This window comes from Epinephelus moara, chromosome 4 (assembly GCF_006386435.1).
Source record: "Epinephelus moara isolate mb chromosome 4, YSFRI_EMoa_1.0, whole genome shotgun sequence".
Taxonomy (NCBI): domain Eukaryota; kingdom Metazoa; phylum Chordata; class Actinopteri; order Perciformes; family Serranidae; genus Epinephelus; species Epinephelus moara.
The window spans coordinates 14052108-14069894 of NC_065509.1; the positions used below are offsets into that span (position 1 = coordinate 14052108).

Sequence of the window (17787 nt, forward strand, 5' to 3'; positions counted from 1 at the left end):
CTTAAGCGTGAAGTGCGCACAAGCTCAGTTGGTAGGCGATACTATATTTTCACATTTTTAACAATGCAATTTAAAAGTTTTGATTTTTATTGATAACCTACATTTACCAACAACAAAAAGACTACATTTAGCACCAAAAAAGTAAAAAAAAAAAAAAAAAAAAAAAAGTAAATAAAAAAAACGAATCTCGAATACCAAATTTTCATAACGAATACCTACCCATAGAAACGAATATTCCAATATCCGAATATTTGAATACCTACCCATAGAAACGAATATTCCAATATCCGAATATTTGGGTACAGCCCTAGTGGTCACACATTTTGAATCCCACAAAAATGACACGACCACGACTGCGTGTGGCTTGATATATGTTAGCTTTGTAGCTAACCTTAGCTTTGGCATCTCATAGCATGTTGTGGATGATTGTTTATGAGCAGAGAATGAGACAAGGTCGTATGTAGGTCCTTGGTTTTTTGTCTTGCAGTGCTCCTGTTGTCGTTCCTGTTGTGTACTGAGTTCCTGACAGGAAATGGAGGGCTAATAATAAATAAGAGAAATAATCTTTTCTAATAACGATGCTCCAAGGTCTCCACAGATCTTCTTGGCATAATGTATGGTCGGCAGTGCATAATGTACTTTTCAACTTGTTGGCCAGGGTGGTCAACGCCATAGAATAGAACAAACACTTAATTCATGATAAGCTATAATCAGCCTGGTGCTTTGAGACAGACCAGGCCAGCTAGGACGTCTGGAGAAGAAATCCAGATCAAGAGGGAGCACATTAAGTACTCTTATTCAGTTCTATCCACCAAGCACATATGTCATCATTTGGTAGGGTTAGAATTAAAGTTTACTTTCATAATCTGTTTGTTGCTTAACTGATTAATCAAATATAGTCTCTAAAGTATAAAAGTGTCTTCAAATATCTTCAAATTAGGTTTTGTCTGACCAATAGACCAAAAACAAAAGATAATTGATTTACAATGATATAAAACAGTAAATTATCACATTTAAGAATTTAAGAGCAGAAAATGTTTGACATTTTTGCTTTATAAATTACACACAAGATTTAGCAATTAAAATCATTCATCAATAGCTCAGCAATCAATTCATTTGTGACAAATCATTAATTAACAAAATCATTTCATTTCGGCTACCCATTATACAAACAATAAAGCAAAACAACAAGCTGATTTACCAATTTAATGGATCGACATGAAAATAAATACAATTATCATCAATTCATTTTATCTGCCAAATGCCAAATGCCTTATACTCTTGTAGACTTAATATCTTTGGGTTTGTTGGACATAAAACATTCAAAGGCATCACCTCAGGCTCTGGGAAACCAAATCAAGAAAATAATCTGCAGATTTACTCTAATAAACACGCAGACACACCCAATCTTTTTGTCTTGTGAGTTCAGCTGGAGACTGTACTGAGTTTGACCCCTGTGAATAATGGCTAACTTTTAAGGCAGATGCTTTGAATTGCCATCAAACTGTGAAAGCAGATTTACCGAAAGAAATAGTGTGAAAGTAATGAACTTAAAGCCGCTAACGACTCATTTGGTTCTTTATGGAACCGCCAGGTCCCCTGAAGCGGCACGTATTGCACAACAGAACTATAAAGAAGATCTTAGCTTAAAGTGCACACTGTTTGCGTCCCTGTGTGTGCCAGTGACTGAAATGTGATTTGGAGGTGATTATTTGATTGCAGGGTGCTTCTGACTTGCTCATTTCACTTGCATCAGAAGCTTCTCCCTGTTGCCATAGAGATGATTATCTCTCATAACTGACACATCCCACCCTCTGCTCAAATTTGATTCAACAACCAAGGATTGTAACTGTTTAAAACAGCAAGACATTCATTAATGCAGAAAATACACTAATTAGCTTTTTTTGACAGCATGATAGAGCAATAGTAGGTAGGTTTTTTTTTTACGGAGGCAGAACTTAAATGAGGCTTAGAATAGAAAATGAGTTACTGGAAGCGTTGTCAGTAGCAATATTCTTCAAGATTACAGATGCAATCTTAATCTGTCCTCTATCTCCCCTTAAATGCCCCGTTCGCTATCATAATGCCTGCTCCTCATATCTGATGGCCGTGTTGTGCTTAATAACAAGCTACGACTGCAGGAGGGAGGGGTACGTTGGGAGATAAACAAATTAACAAAGCTATTCGCAGCCCCTGCAACACCGGGGGGTATGGGAGGAGAGGAAAGAGGGCAGTAAAGAAAGAGAGGAGGACTGCCTTAGCTAATCACAACAGGGGGGATACAGTACGCTGCAATCACTTAGGCACAGCATTATCTCTGCAATCATGCATCCTCCTATTGTTGTGCTAATTGGAAACCTTAATTTGAGACATAATATTATTGCCTCATTATTTGCTAGGTTACTTTTTTTTCCCAAATTAATAAACAAGTCACATAACTTGCACAAAGAGCTTTAAGGACTGGCAGTGAGTTGAGGTGGGTATTAAGAACCGCTTCCAAATTGTCAACAAAAAAAAGAGGATTTGCTGCGAATCATCAATGTCAGATGTGTTTATTGAAGTATAAGACCTACATCAAGCGTTCAACATCTGCTTCAAGGACCTTGCTGTTACACTACCGGTCACACTGCACCTCCACAGAGCATCTGAGATCAGTAACTAACTCCATTACATACCGAGCCATGGATGACTGCGGCAAGGAGTGCAAAGTCTGGCTGAGCGTCATGAGAAGAGACGAAGATTGAGCCAAATGTAACAGCTGCGTTAAGATGATTTTCACCAAGGAAGGGGAGCATCTCCAGCATTCTGAAGTGTTGGGCTCCAGCTTGGCAAGACTGTAAAGGGATATGTCATATTTTTTTTAATGTTGCAAATGTCTTGATTCAGTTAGAAGTGTCTGTGGTATCACGCTGACAGACAGCGGATACGCACTGACATGTAGTTACACACCAAGTTACCTATTTACAAGATGAGGCTATGAATGTATCTACTAAGTTATATATCAGTTTTTTGCTTGATCCATTAATCATTTGATTTATAAAGTTTTAGAAAATAAAAAATGTGGCTCTTTCGTCTGAGCAGCATTCCAAAACTTAAACATATTTACCTTATCCCTACAATTGAGAAACCACACAACAACCATGTCCTATACAAACCCTGTGAGACACATTCATACAAATCACACTAAAAATACAGGACACCACAACACCCTGCTATCTCCCTCCAATAAATCATCCTCACTCTCCCCCTCCCCCCATCTCACCTAATTTACTTATTTATCCTCTCTCTTCTCTCTTTCCAGACTGGGGTGGCCTGGTGTCCTAATAAAAATAAATACATAAATAAGAAATGGAAACAATAAAACATCATCTCTCTGCACAAGAGCAGGCTCGCTTCTTAAAGGTCTGGGGGCTGTGGGAATGAAATACCCTCGACAGCTAGCTTCTTCCCAAAGGCCTGGTGGGGGGGGGGGGGAGGAACACTTTTAAAAATGCAGATAAAATAAAATAAATAAATAAGAAAATAAAAATAAACCCAAATACCATTAAAATTTAAGCATGGGGCATCATTACCTCCCCCCTCAACCCCAGCCAGGAAAACTTCACTCCTTTACCCCTTTTTATTTATTTATATTTTAATTTTCACTCCAATTTTTAAACCACTCCCTCCTATAGCTCCCTTACACTTGCTTTGCTAGATTTTTTTTTTTAAATGAATAAATAATAAGATTTATATCCTAAAAACAAAAGAAAATCCTGTATTTTTGCTTAAAAATTAAAAAAAATAAATGTACATATGGATTCAGTTCTACTTTCATGTGATGGGTCTTTTACATGAAAAATACATAAAACCCATGAATATTAAAATAAATTAAGAAGTCTATTGTTATGAACTGAATATGAAAATAATCATAAATATGATAATACAATATAACAACTTCCCATCTAAGGACAGTAGAATACCCCACAGGAGCTGATTATATTTGCAATAAAGAATAATTCATTATCACGTTTCAAATATGATAATGAATTCGGTTTCTTATTATAATGTCTATGATAATAAGAATTAATATTCAATAAGAACCTGGTTTAATGAGAGACAAACTCAAAATCAATAAATATCAGCATGGCTATTATTTAACGAAGATGAAAAAGTGCAAAACTACTGAGGGAGGATCTTTTTTTTTTTTCTTCCTGTGAGTGGCTGTTAATTAATTCGTTAAAATTACTGAATCATTATGTAATGGGAGAACCTAATCATCTGGTGGCCTGTGTCTCAACCTCTCCCCCCCCTAGACAAAGACATTAAGTCCATGACCACTTTAATCTTGCTATTTGAATATCTTTGATTTACAGGCTGACATGTCATCTGTGCTTACACGCCATACGTCTTGGTGTGGTTGCCATGGTGATGTCAACATAGAGATCGATCATTGCCAAGCAGGAGTGGAGCATGACACCAATTAAAAGGTGATGTCGTCTCCAAGTCATCACTCACACTCCTCACTAATGCACTAATTACCGGGGCCGGGACATTAATGGAATAGCATGGTTCAGCCTGGGGATTAATCTGCATGGATTCGCCAGCGTGTGTGTGTGTGATGTCTGTCTGTGATGTGTGTGTCTGTGTGTGTGTGTGATTAATGCGAACCCCCGCCTGCTCCGCCGTGACCTTGAGTACCACCACAGGAGGGAAATGAACCGGCTGGGTGGAGGGTTGGGATATCTGCACTTGGGGCCGTGGAGGGAAAACGATGTGCTGAGGTGGAGGGCCGGGCCAAGGTTGAGGATGAACAGGGAATTGGTGCAATCGGAGGGGATCGATGAATAAATTTGGTATTTGACTTTGCCAGACTCTGCTGATGATCTTCCAGACTGCAGAACAACTCCAGGAACTTTCTCGATTTTAAAGATGGTAATGATTTCCTAATTAGCATTACTCCTAAAAACTGGAGTCAATCTGCACTCATGAGCGCCTCAGAAATATGCTGTATTCATCCGCAGTTAAAATCAGCGGTGGAGGAAGTATTTAGATCCTTTACGCTCGATGTCCATATCATTTTGTTTTCTAAGAACCAGCGTCTTTTTTAAAATTATTCCCGTTGTGAGGAGAGCTTTTCCAGCCGCATGTGGCCACTTGCAGAAAAGCACTGCACTCAACTACTTCTTTGCTCCAACATTTTGTGCAGCCACTTTGAGCGCTTGTAGTTTAAAATCTCTGAACTTTTCAGAGAGGCACTTGTTTCCCCAGCGCCCTGCCAGCTTTTTTTTTTGCCAGAAAAAAAAATATGGACACTCAGCCTACTCAAATAAAAGTTAGTGTGATTCCAGGGTTCCTACAGCCTAAGGCAAGTTCGATTTTAATACTTTTAAACTTTTTTAATTGCTCTCTGAATTAAATTTTCGACCAATTTTACAATAACCAAAACTGGAGAAAAAAACATGAACCAACATCAGTTATTTAGGATTTGAGAAAATTTTGGATAAATTGTTTGTTGTAAAATAAAACTAGACTTCCTTGGGAAATACCTAGCGTTTGTTTGGTGGTTTTCTTGGCGAGTTTGTGTTTCTCACTCTGCATGTGGGATTCCACTGCTTTGATTTCCATCATAAAATACACCAAGCCTTGTAGGCATTGCTTTGTTTCAGCCATGCTGCTAAATCTTGGTTTAACAGACAATTTTTGTTGAATTTGCACTTCCCTTTGTCACCCAGGAATCAGTGACAGCTCGCTAGCCAGAAACCAAATAGGTGTTGATGGTTCCACTATCCTGATCTGTGTGATGTCCAAGGAATATTTGATCAATTATTTAAAAAATAAATAAATAAAATAAAATGTTTCCAGTTATTTTAAGATTTTACAATGCAACGTCAGGAAAAAAGGTTTTAATAAAATCCTGTTTTACATGTCATAGCACGTTTTACATTTTTGAAAGGTTGATTTATGACATTTTAATACCAGTTAGGGCCATACTTTTAGCACAATGGATTCAATGCCTTTTGTGACTTTTTAAAAGTCCGCAGGAGTCCTGGACTCACAGGATGTAGACTGCACATATAAGCTGGATATTGGCTGCCCATTTTAGAAGGAATTCTGTCTCCCGTCACTCACCTGCCTGTTACCGTTTTTGCACTAGTCCTGCACAGCCAGATCCATCCCCACACTTTAAGTGCTGTACGTACAAACAACCTCAGCAAGCCACGTGTTATAATGTATTTAATTGCTTTATGTGGCATTTTCTTTGACAGGATTTAACCACTTTAAGGGCTCGCCTTCCAGCATGCAAACTTTTCTATGTGTTTTTGTTTTTCTCTCTATCAAACAATGTGAACACACTGACATTAAGCAAGTCATGGACATTCTTACACATTGAAACATTCCAGTGTGTATAAAAGTAGATATCAAAGTAATAAAATATGGAAAAGTAAATAAATAAATTAAATATAAAAAAAATCAAGTGTCTAAAAATTACAACAAACGATAACATCAGTAAAGTCAATATACCTTAATCAGGGGCTGCCGAAAACAATTCTTTAAAATACAACGTGTGTGTATTTGTTTTGCTTGTCATAAGGGTCAATGCAATCTGAATTCAAACAAAAAAATTGTAAGGTTTGAGACTTAACATGCAAACCACAAAAAGCTGCAATTTTGCTAAGGCAAAAGCACCATCAAGAAAATAAGGTCATAAGCGAAGGCGAACCTGGACAGATTAAAATAATACAAATAACATGGCTGAAAAAGGTAGAAAAATAATAAGGTGTGTGTGCGTGTTTGTGTTGCTGTGGGTGTGTAAGTGAGAAAGAAAAACAGTGAGTGAGTTAGTACTTACTGGATGCGTGTATTCATCATGGAATAATTACCAGCTCTGTGTGCTTTAGTCCAAGACAGCTAATTTACAATTTAGACTATCCTACAGAGGGTCACATTTGGAATACATTACCTGCTGTTTTTTAAGCCAACTCCTTCAAGTAAGAGGGTAACATTTTCAGCTGTCCTGCTTTGATCCACATCGATCTACTCTTCTTCTTTTTTTTTCTTTTTTTTGTTCCTTTATTTTTTTTTATCCTTTGAAGCCTGCAACATTGTGTGTGTGTAAAAACCTCTGTTGGAGTTTGTTTCTGTATTTTTTATTGATTCTGCTTTGAATTAATTAGGCAGTGTCTTGACAAGCCTCCCAATTTCCTGGCCCCTCGAGCGATCTGTTTTGAAAATGTTGAAATAAAATCAGAGCAAACAAAAGCAAATCTCCTTGTGCATCTACGCGTGACGACAAACCCCACGCCCTTGATGGCTGGTGTGTGCTGTAACTCACCGATGACGTATGTGAGCAGCAGGGCCAGGGTGAGAGTGAGGAGCGACGCCGACAGGGCCGTGCATTTCCAGTTGCAGCAGCGGTGAGGCTTGTTGAAGGTAAACAGTGGTCTGGTCACGCTGCTGCGAGGGAGAGGCCGAGGCGGAGGGGAGTACACAGTCCCAGAGGTCAGGGGGTAACCCTGCCCTGCCCCTGACAGTAGAGCCGATGAACCAGAGCCCTGCTTGAACAGGAAGTGTCTGTGGGAGAAACACAAAGACGAAATTTCATTCTAACCTGCAATTGACTGTTCGCTGAGCATCACCTCCTTAGTTACTGTTGCTAGCTTCGCCTCTAAATCTTGTGCAGGGTGCAGCAGTTAACAATGTTTACACTTTCAAAACAATGGGTTTTTGATTTTAGACACAGACAGACAAAAGCAGACCTGATTTATACCAAGCAACTTGAAATGCCAACTGTGTCTGCCAGATTTTATCAGCAGTAGCTAGCTAGCCAATTAAGCTAATGCTAGCTCCAGGCTTTGGTTCAAACCGTATCTGGCTGACTGTTTACAGCTTACTAATTTTAAGACCTTGTAACAAGGCTCTTAAAGGGACAGTTCACCCCTAAAACAAAAATACATATTTTTCCTCTAAATTGTCGCGGTGTGAGTTGACGAGTGGTGGAGATATAAGGCATAGAGATGTCTGCCTTCTCTCCAATATAATGGAATTAGATGGCACTCAGCTAGTGGTGCTCAATGCACCAAAAAATACATTTGAAAAACTCAACAGCAATGTCTCTTTTCAGAAATCATGACCTGCTTACTCAAGGTAATCCAAAGACCTTGTTGTGAGCAGTTTCATGTAGGAACTACTTTCTTTCAACCAACTGTATCATGACCCACACACCATGCATCTACTCTAGACAAAAGGCTCTTGCTTGTGACAGCGCAAGATGTAAACACTAATGGCATCCTCCTTGGCTGAGCTCTAACGTTAGCTAGCTCAGTGGTGCTAGGTGAATGAGCAGTGCCATAGATTTCAATAATAACTAGGTACCAGATGCCAAGATGGCGCCTACTCTTTCCAATGAAGTTGCTCCCCTGGTGCATACACCTAAAAAGTTTTCTAGCTTCCGGGTTTACTTCTGTGGCATGTGGCCCACTCAGCATGCACAATAGTGTTTCTACCACTGACTCAGCCTTTAAGTTCCCACTTGGCTCATAGACTTGACATTGTGCTAATATCACAGATTTTTAAATTGCTTTTCTCAGCTTGAGAAAAGTTTACAAATTTAAAACCATCATGGCTCCAAAATTCAGAATAGAAAGATTCAGAAATGACCTTGTTTACTGCTCCACGTGTCCTGTCAACAATTTTACAGACGTCTCTTTGATAATGGTGCATATGAGGAAAATGCTTTTGGGCTGCAGGGGATTTTTTGTTTGCTGCAATACCGTAAGTGGCCACTGGGAAAAATTTACTCCAAGGCTGAGCAGCTTTTCTGGAGGCCTGAGCAGTACATGCACACTTCCTTCTGTACTGTGATAGCGCTGGCGGATGTAGTTCAGTAGAGAGAAAATAGTTCCTGCATGAAACTACTCACATCAAGGCCTGTGGATTATCTTAAGAAACTGGGTCATGATTTCTGGAAAAAGACATTGTATTTTGTATTTTGGGGTGAACTGTCCCTTTAAATATGCACCTGCTGGCTGCATACTGTAACATTATATTGCGCTAAAAGCATCCTCACATGATGAATGTACGTATGAATGAATGTATGCAGAAGACGTGACAAAAAGAAGAAGACTTTTGAGAGTGAAGCTACTTTGTCCTAACAAAATTATAGATATAAGGAAACGTGTAAGATTTTTATCTTGTTCCCTGTTTGCCTTACTTGTTCAAAAAGGATGCTTTCACTTTAACGTTACAAGATACAGGCTGTTCTCATGCACTCTTGAACTTATACCTATGAAAAGTGATGCATTATAATTCTTATATAACCCACGTAATTGTGAGCCAGCAGGCTGTGATCACGTAACCTATGTGCTGCAGGCCGTCCTCCCTCATATGATGAGAACAAAGGAGAAAGTCAGGTGACAGAGCATAAAGAGCGATAAAGTAAGCGCTATAAGGAGGTCAGGCTGGACAGTCAGTTTCAAACCAACACGGCACTTTGACCCTTGAGACCGGGGCTGACATCCTATGTGAAATGATTCTGTAGGGGCGCTCGCAAGATATCACACAAATCATGGTCTAAGGATAGGCTGCAAGAGAAATGGCTCAGATGATGATGTGTGTTGCAAATGTAATGCTAGTGCTAGTGCCGGTTGGACTTACTGGAGTGTAAACTTCCCCAAATCCAATAAATGTTACCCTAAACTCACTAACTAATGCAGTTATTTAATAATGTGCTCCTCGGCTTTGGGACTCTGTTACTACTGTGGGTCATAAAATGGTTAGCTGGACATGCTAATGATTGCAGATAAACACACTGTTTAATCCATCCCGCACACTTCTCCTCCTCTGTGTTGGGATCTGGAAACACTAAAAAAACATGCAGAGTATGACTCTTTTTTTCAGCTCTGTGCACATCACTTTGGCATGTGGAGATTTAGAATTGCTGAGCTACAATTGTACAATCGCTATCTGGGGGAGGAGTTTACCGCAAGGACAATTAATTGCTGTCCTAATCTTATGAGCAGGGAGCCACTCTGCATTGTGTGTCCCACAAACTACCTGCCACCTCTGGGACCACTGTTTTTGTCCCTTTAAGTAGATTATAGTGTGAATTTGGGAACAATCTAGGACAGTGGTTCAATCCTTCGCCAATTAGCTTAGCGCAGCACGTACATCATCCTTTCTTAGGTATCTAGTATCTTATTCTGATTCTATTTATAATAATCTGCACTCAGTGGAATTCAGCCTTACTCTCAAGTACGCCTGACTGAAACTCATTTAACGGGCCCCCACGGTGGCAGATTTTAAAGGAGACCCCTCTCCTGCTATTTTCTAAATGACGTGTTTCTGCTTTGCCACTGCATGAACATAGAGCCCTCCAATGAACCTCACCTGTTGATAAAAGCTCTCAGTACTGTTGAGAACTGTGTAATTCAGTTAAACCCTTAATATCCCTCAGCATTTGTGTGCTTTTAATTTAAGTGGTCTCTTAAAATTGCAAGTAATGCATCATCAAAGATTAATCCAGAAAGCTAAAATCAAGGAAGAAAAGCAGTGCAACAAAAAATCCCTAAGCGTTACGACTCCACTCGCAATTTATATTATGTTCCACCATTAATTCTTCTTCGAGGTGAGCAATATATGTGACAAATGTAAAACACGGGCATTATTCACAGTTAGTGCACTATAACCAGTTAACAATAGAAAAGCCAAAACTGCTATGCGGTGTAACCCACAGCACAGTATAGATTATGTATAAACCACAGAATATGAAATGATAAGCTCTTATCCAGTCCAAGTCTCTCATCAGAGAAAAAGCCCGAATTTGACAAAGTGCCTCTCTGGTGCAACATCACGAGCAGCTTCTGTAATGCAGAGCAGCGCCGATATGAAAGAGAATAAAAAAGCCCTGGCAGCCAAGGATCAATGACTTACCTATTCCTTTTTTTGACTCATCAAAGCAGCTACTTAAGTTATACGGCTGTATTAGTTAAACGGAGATGAGGTTCATTTTCATTATGAAAACGAGCACGTTAGATGGCAGATGATGATAGGAAAGTAAGCTGAAGGGCAATTAATCTAGGTAGCATTTCATCTATATTGTGTTTGGATAATGGAGGGCGAGGGTTGGAGGGCTTCAGATGAGGAAGCAGAAATACGGGGGTAAGGAAATCATGTAATTTGGAAAAGTGGATCTGGGCAGGCAATTATGAGCAGTTCCAGCTTCTTCTGACCATATTGACTTCCGTCAAAAAAATGAACAAAGACAGCTGGTGAGGGGAAACAAAGAAAAGGCTGTTTCGGAGAAAAAAAATCAAAAGCAAAAAGCAGCTATGACTCATTTTTTATCTGCAGTGTGTGAGTGTATTCTCCATAAAAAAAATATCCTGGAGCTCCTGGAATTCTCAGACAAGCAATGATTGCCCCAGGTTACCGTGTGCTCTCTGAGGGTTAATACCGGCTGCGAGTGCGATATGTCGGGGGCAGACACGCAGCTTGCCAGAGTGTTATTCTATCCGTGCAGCGAAGGGTGTGAGGTCACAGGCTTCTGGTAGGACCGCGGTCTCTGAAGGGCCCTCAGAGGACAGGCCATTAAAGTGGGGCCAGACAGCAGACTGACAGCGTCGCTGGACACCAGACTGCATCCGCCCCGTACCTCGTCCATTTGCCCTCATACACGGAGAAAACACATCCATCTTCTCATGTCATTTAGTCTCATATTCAGCCTTGAAGATGGATTTTACTTAAAAACAAGAACAATGTTCTGCCGGTGGGGTCAGAGGATCAAGAATATTTTAGAAATGAGTTTCGCCACCTACTGCATGACAGAATAAAGCTGATCATAGCTCTTGTATCGCTCAGATTGCAAGAAATTATTGAAAGATAATGATTTGCATAGAAACTGGTGAAATTACTTCAGTGCAAGGCCAGACAAGGTTATTTCTATAGGACCTTTCAAACATACCGGCACTTTAAAGAGCATTACATAAGGCGAAACTTGCATTAGAGCAAACACACAGAAGAAGAAAAATAACATCAATTAAAGCTGAGTTAAATACAATAAAAACGGACAGAAACGGAGGACATGAGGACAGTTTCAGTATATTAAAAAAATCCTCCCACATAGACAGATTGTTTTAATCCAAATCTTTCTTTTTTAGGTCTCAATTATGGACTTAATTTGGGGTAAGATGGATATTTTCATTCCATTACTTAACTTAAATGATCTCTTTTTCATTTATGCCAGACATCTTTGGTCTCTTCATTTCTGTGTGTGTGTTCTCTCTTTCCCTCTGTCTATAATGTGGCCCTATGGCTGAGTTTAACATAAGAGACAGATGACATCCATCCCTCACTGCCTGCCTCCCCTGCTCTCTCTATCCACCCATCCAGCGTCTACTGAAAAGCAGTGAGTCAGATGAGGGGACACAGGAGGCTGCACATAGAGCAACCACACACCTAAGGGTCAATGGTAGTTCAAATCTGAAAGGCCAGAGATAAACTTAGGACAAACACACACACACATAGAGAAAGAAACATAGCTCGGCTCAGAGTTGCCCACACAAGACAAGCATACACAAAAAGATGTCAAATACGGGTGAGCATTTTCACATTTTTGAGGCCAGTACACAGGTCATGTCCTCGGTGGTGCTTTTATTGCTCTGCTGAAGGTGGATCAGAGCAAAAGGGATCAGAATCCAGCTGAAGAAATTGCATTTGTCAACGCGTGTGGAACTCTATTCTTCTTGTGTGGTGCTTTTAAAAATGCTTCACTGTTCTTCCTGGCTGCCTGCCTTTGATCTTCTCAGACAATATCCAGGGGCGACGCCCAGGAAGCTCTGAATTCATATCAGAGGGCAGATTTCCCCCGAGACAGGAAGAAAATGAGAGTTCCCTCTCTCCAGGAGGTTGGAGTCTACGGCCCAAGGGCTGTCTGTACCTGGATATGTGCGAATGACTGTGCATGTGTGTGGGTGGGTGGGGGCCTTTGTGCACAGGCTACAGGTACATGCAGATATATCATATGTGTGTATGTGTAGAAATATTAATTTCAGCATGTAGCTGCACATGCACAATGGTGCCCCCGGAAATTTTTCAAAGGGGTGGAGAAATGGGGCCACTGAAAATCTTGGGGTGGCACACCAAAACCTAAAGCCATAACTGAATTTCAGGGATTTTATTATGCTGTTGAAGTATGTAGGCTAGTTGAAAAGTATGTGCATATGGAGAGTTAAGGAATCACATACTGATATACCTCTTATTTTACAGTTAATAGTACCGATTATCTGATGTGTACAGACTAATAATCTTGTTTTGTTCCATGTAAATAAATGTGTTAGGTGATATTGTTCTTTAAATAGGCTGGTTGTTCTTTTCCTTAGAAATACAGATAAACAGCTTTAATTTAAAGGAATACATCGATTATAAGGAATAAAACATTTACTGGGAACAAGGCTTCACAGAGACCGTGGCTACCCATAGATCCTATTTTCATCTTGAGGGAAGAGCTCAAGGGAAGCTCAAAAATTACCAAGCCAGTTGTTTCCTCATGAATATTTTTGGCACCCTACAGATGCCTTAGGTTGCCCAGTTTCACAAGAAACCAACACCTTCCCTAGTCAAAAAACATAAGCCTGCGATAGCCTCTTAAAGACAGTAATATCAGCCTCCAATTATTTTTGCCAGAATGGTCCAGTGTTACGGGGGCAGCGATTTTATTAGAAGGCCGTGGCCCCCTCTGACGCCACTGCACATGCACAGCATGTGTTTCAAGTCTCACTTCTCTGTGATAAGAGGAAGGAGAGAAGGCAGGGCACCAGTCAATTTATTACAGTCCCAACATTTGTTATGCCTCTTAACACACCCAGTGTGAAACCCAGTCAGATATATTGAACATCCATATCTGCATCCTTCCACTTACACAAGCCGGCCTCTCCAGAAATATAACGGATATGCCGCTGAAAAGGAAATCTATGCACACTTCAAACAATCTTAATCTCTGCTGACGCAACGTCAATACATTTCAATACAGATTCATCAAATGCGCGTTGAGGAAAGTGGAAGTGTACTTGACAACAAGAGATGTTATACAGTTTTTTTAAGGTCATAGCATCACTTATAATTCCATCGGCATGAAACCCCCGTGTCAAGTTTGGTGATAAATCTTTAATCTCACGTCTGAGATTGAGCTGATAGCAGCAGCGGCATCAGGGTGAGAGCAGAAATATGAAATCATTAGTTTAGTAGTGTATCTGGGAATGTGACAGAGGAGAGAGAGGAGGGAGCTTTTGATTATTAAATCCAACCCAAAACGGTTAAGCAGTGAAGACTTTGTCATTTTTTTTGTCTCCCCCTCCACCAAAAGCTAGATCGAAGAGAGCCAATAATATCTGAATTATGTTATGAAGGGACACTATTCTATTGACTATGAATATGATTACATTTTATGGTTCAGAACTAATAGCGCACTATCAAATGAAACTTATTTGACTATAAAGTCCCAAATGCAAAAATGTATTACTACAAAAAGGCACCATCCAATATACTGAGCCACTGCGGAAATTGTGTTTTATAATCACATCTCTCTTTGGGAGCGACTTCTTTATGTTCAGCAAATATCATTTGAACGATTCGAAACGCAAAACAAAAAAAAGGAAAGCGTGAATTTTATTTACGGTGGATTTTCATTTAAAATAAACACACACAGATCCGTAGTGTAATTACAATGCACTTTTGACAAGTCTTTTACATTGATAGTCATGTCTGGCCAATGATTAATTTAAATTGTCACTGAATCTAATTTTATTCTTCCCTTCCTTTAAATGAGGTAAGATCTAATTATGGCCTAATGCATAACTTATTAAAACCCTCTTCTTCTGGTGTGGCAGCCTGCCAATCTCATCCTCACTCATAATACCAGAATTCAGCTGCTGCACCGAGCTCTCATTAAACATGCAAACATATTCTTTTGCACCTTGCTGCTTCTTCACGAAAGCAGCCTCACAAATGAGGATCTCCTAAATAATTCTCTGATCAATTATTACTTATGCAGCAAGCAAATGCTTAATTCTGTTTGATGGGACGAAATTCCAGCAGCCCATCTCCAAGCATTTGGAAAAATCTTACCCGGGTACTACAATTGGAAGCGGCATCACATTGTGTTCCTGAAAAGAGGATTTCTACAAGATACTGACTTACACTTTTATTTTACGTAGTCGAAACTCAGATACCAGTCCCCTGGTGAATGCGCCTGCAGTGGGGGGTAAGAAAATGAAAAGAATCCAAAAAACCTGAGAGATTCGTTATGACTTTGATGGTGTGCAAAGTCCTGTAATAATACCCCAGAGGCCTGCGTGGTGTTCCACTTACTGCTCTCTACACGTGCAAAACATGTCCATCCTAACAAATCCTTTAGTCCGACATTCATTCTTAATCATTCCACTCTGATTTCTCTAAGAAAAATTGTAAAAGTGTGCCAACTCACACTCCTGACGAAATAATTTCCTTTAATCTAATGAGCCTCATTTGTGAGATTAAAGCAATGTCTTTAATCAAGTGACATTATGTTGAAGTAGGGCGGCTTGCCTTGAAGATATTTTCATTTGAAGGCTTTCCTTACAAAATGACATATCCACCGTTTTGGACTGAAAGCCTTTTGGAACGAAGCCTTCCATTTGTTCCAAATTCTTTAAATCATCTTAAGTCTTTTTGTTCATTTGTTTGGAAAAAAAACCCATTCTGAAACATAACCTCTACTGTGAAGGACTTTTTTTTCCTCCATGTGTTGCATTCTCTTACCTGGTCTCTAGGGGAATGTTGCTGTTGAGCACCCAGCTGTTGTGAAGCTGTGCCTGGTCTGTGCTCGAGCTTGTGTCTGCCCCCTGGCTGCCCTGACTGGCCTGGCACCGCGTCGGCATGGTCTTCCTCTGCAGGCTGACTTGAGTGTAGGGCGCCGGGCGGGCACAAGTGCAGGCATGGGGTGGAGGGGGAGGTGGAGGCAGCGGGCGAAACGTGAACTGACCACCTGGACTGCTGGGCAGCTCTGCGAAGGGAGACAGAGGGAAGCAGAGGAGGAGGCGGAAGGGAGGGACAGGGGAGAAATAAACATAGCTTTATTAGGAGCGCAGTACCATAAATTACAAATAAAAGTGGCGTGTTAGTTGACAGTTTATTGTTATTACACTGATTGAGGGACATAAATCAGCTTGAAAACTGTGCCTGTCCAGTGCCTTCCCTTCCTACCTGCTTTGATACACTTCCAGCCGCCCTATAAATAGGTTCTTGGCTGGCTGCAACATTGAGCAGTCTTTAAAGAGCTAACAGCTCTGGCTTAATCTGCAGCCGCCAGCCCAAACTACCCATGTGATGTTTATTATGAGATCTGTAGCTCGACGGAATGAGCTAGCCAGCTGTAACTCCCTCACACTGGTAACCTCGGGGTCTAGCTAGAGCTCTCTCAATCCATCATTTATCATTCCCCCTCCCTATAACTCTCCCTCGCCCCGTCTCTTCCTCCCTGCTGCTTTTTTCTCTCTATTCACTATGTCTTCTAAAAGCGAGCGCTGGCTAATTACAGTTTTGCCAAATGAAAATGTGTGTGCATATGTTTGTTTAATGTGTGTCTATGTGTGTGACTGCAGATGCAGCTGGTTTATTTCCATGTGTGCACGCACCTGCGCGCATGTGTCAGTACGTATTCATGAGTGTACATCAAGCATCCTGGGACATTAGTTATCAGTGTTTAGGGGGACAGCTCATGCCATATGGTTGTAGCACGGTTCCACGAGCACGGCAAATCCCCTCGTCCCAAAAGACAGACTCTGTCCAGCTGTATTGACAATGAATGTAACATTAGCCTCGGACCCGTTGTAAGGGAGAGAGAAGTGCAGAATCTGGTAGACAGACAGTATTGGCCCACAACTCTATTTGCTGCCAAAATGTCAGCAATAATTTAGTATGTAGAAATTTACCCCACATGGGAGATTACCACAGTCTTCCCGATTCAAGCGTAAGTATTACACAGACGACACCATACAACGCATTTATGATTCTTGCCAGATGAAAACTGAGAAAAGTCAAGAATTAAATAATCTTGTTTTAGTTCTCTACAGTTTCTATTGCCAGCGTAAACACCTGCATGTTACCAGAGTGTGCACTTCAGCCGCCATTATGTCTAAAATTGAGGCAGCATCTTTTTCAAATATTGCAGGGAAACAGTTATGGAAACGTGTTATCGTCAACATTTCCATAATACTAAATCTGCAGCACATGCCATGACATTTTAAGCAATGTTAAAAATCATATTGCTTTGATCTCTTCACACCACATTATTGTCGCCTTTCGCACAGACATGTAAGCCAATGCACTGTGTCACATCCGCCAATGTTCATTGACATACCACACAGTACGTCAGGTTTTATGGCTCTCAGTTGTTGGAAATTCACATTTACAAGATGTATATTGTGGCAGTGTTGGTAGGAGTGCAATGGCAGGACAGGAACAGTTCTGTAAATAGGACTATAAACATTTCCACAGTAATATTTCCATGATGCCATCTGTCCAGCTGAAATGGCATTTTGAACAATGTTAAAGTAGCAGTTATGACGTTTCCTCTGCTCGTGTCTCGGTGAATATATCTGCACATTTGACAGTAGTGTTCCCAGAATTACTGTGTAAATTCTGTCAAAATGCTCTTTGAGCAAACGACAAGTTCTTCATCTTCCCAAAACACATTGCTGCTTATTGATCTCCCAACATGGCTGAATTGTCTTTGTCACATCTCAAAAGCATGCAATAAAATATTTGTCTGTC

General features: G+C 40.4%; 1 protein-coding gene across 1 annotated transcript in view; it reads right to left on the reverse strand.

The window, feature by feature from the left end:
- The window catches only part of tenm1 (teneurin transmembrane protein 1), a 212158-nt gene that overhangs the window by 129744 nt on the left and 64627 nt on the right, over positions 1–17787 (reverse strand). Inside the window, exons 4-5 of the mRNA XM_050042365.1 lie at positions 15775–16018; positions 7316–7554 (exon numbers count right to left, since the gene is read on the reverse strand). Of these exons, the coding sequence (XP_049898322.1) occupies positions 7316–7554; positions 15775–16018 (483 nt within the window). The remainder of the gene's footprint in view (positions 1–7315; positions 7555–15774; positions 16019–17787) is intronic.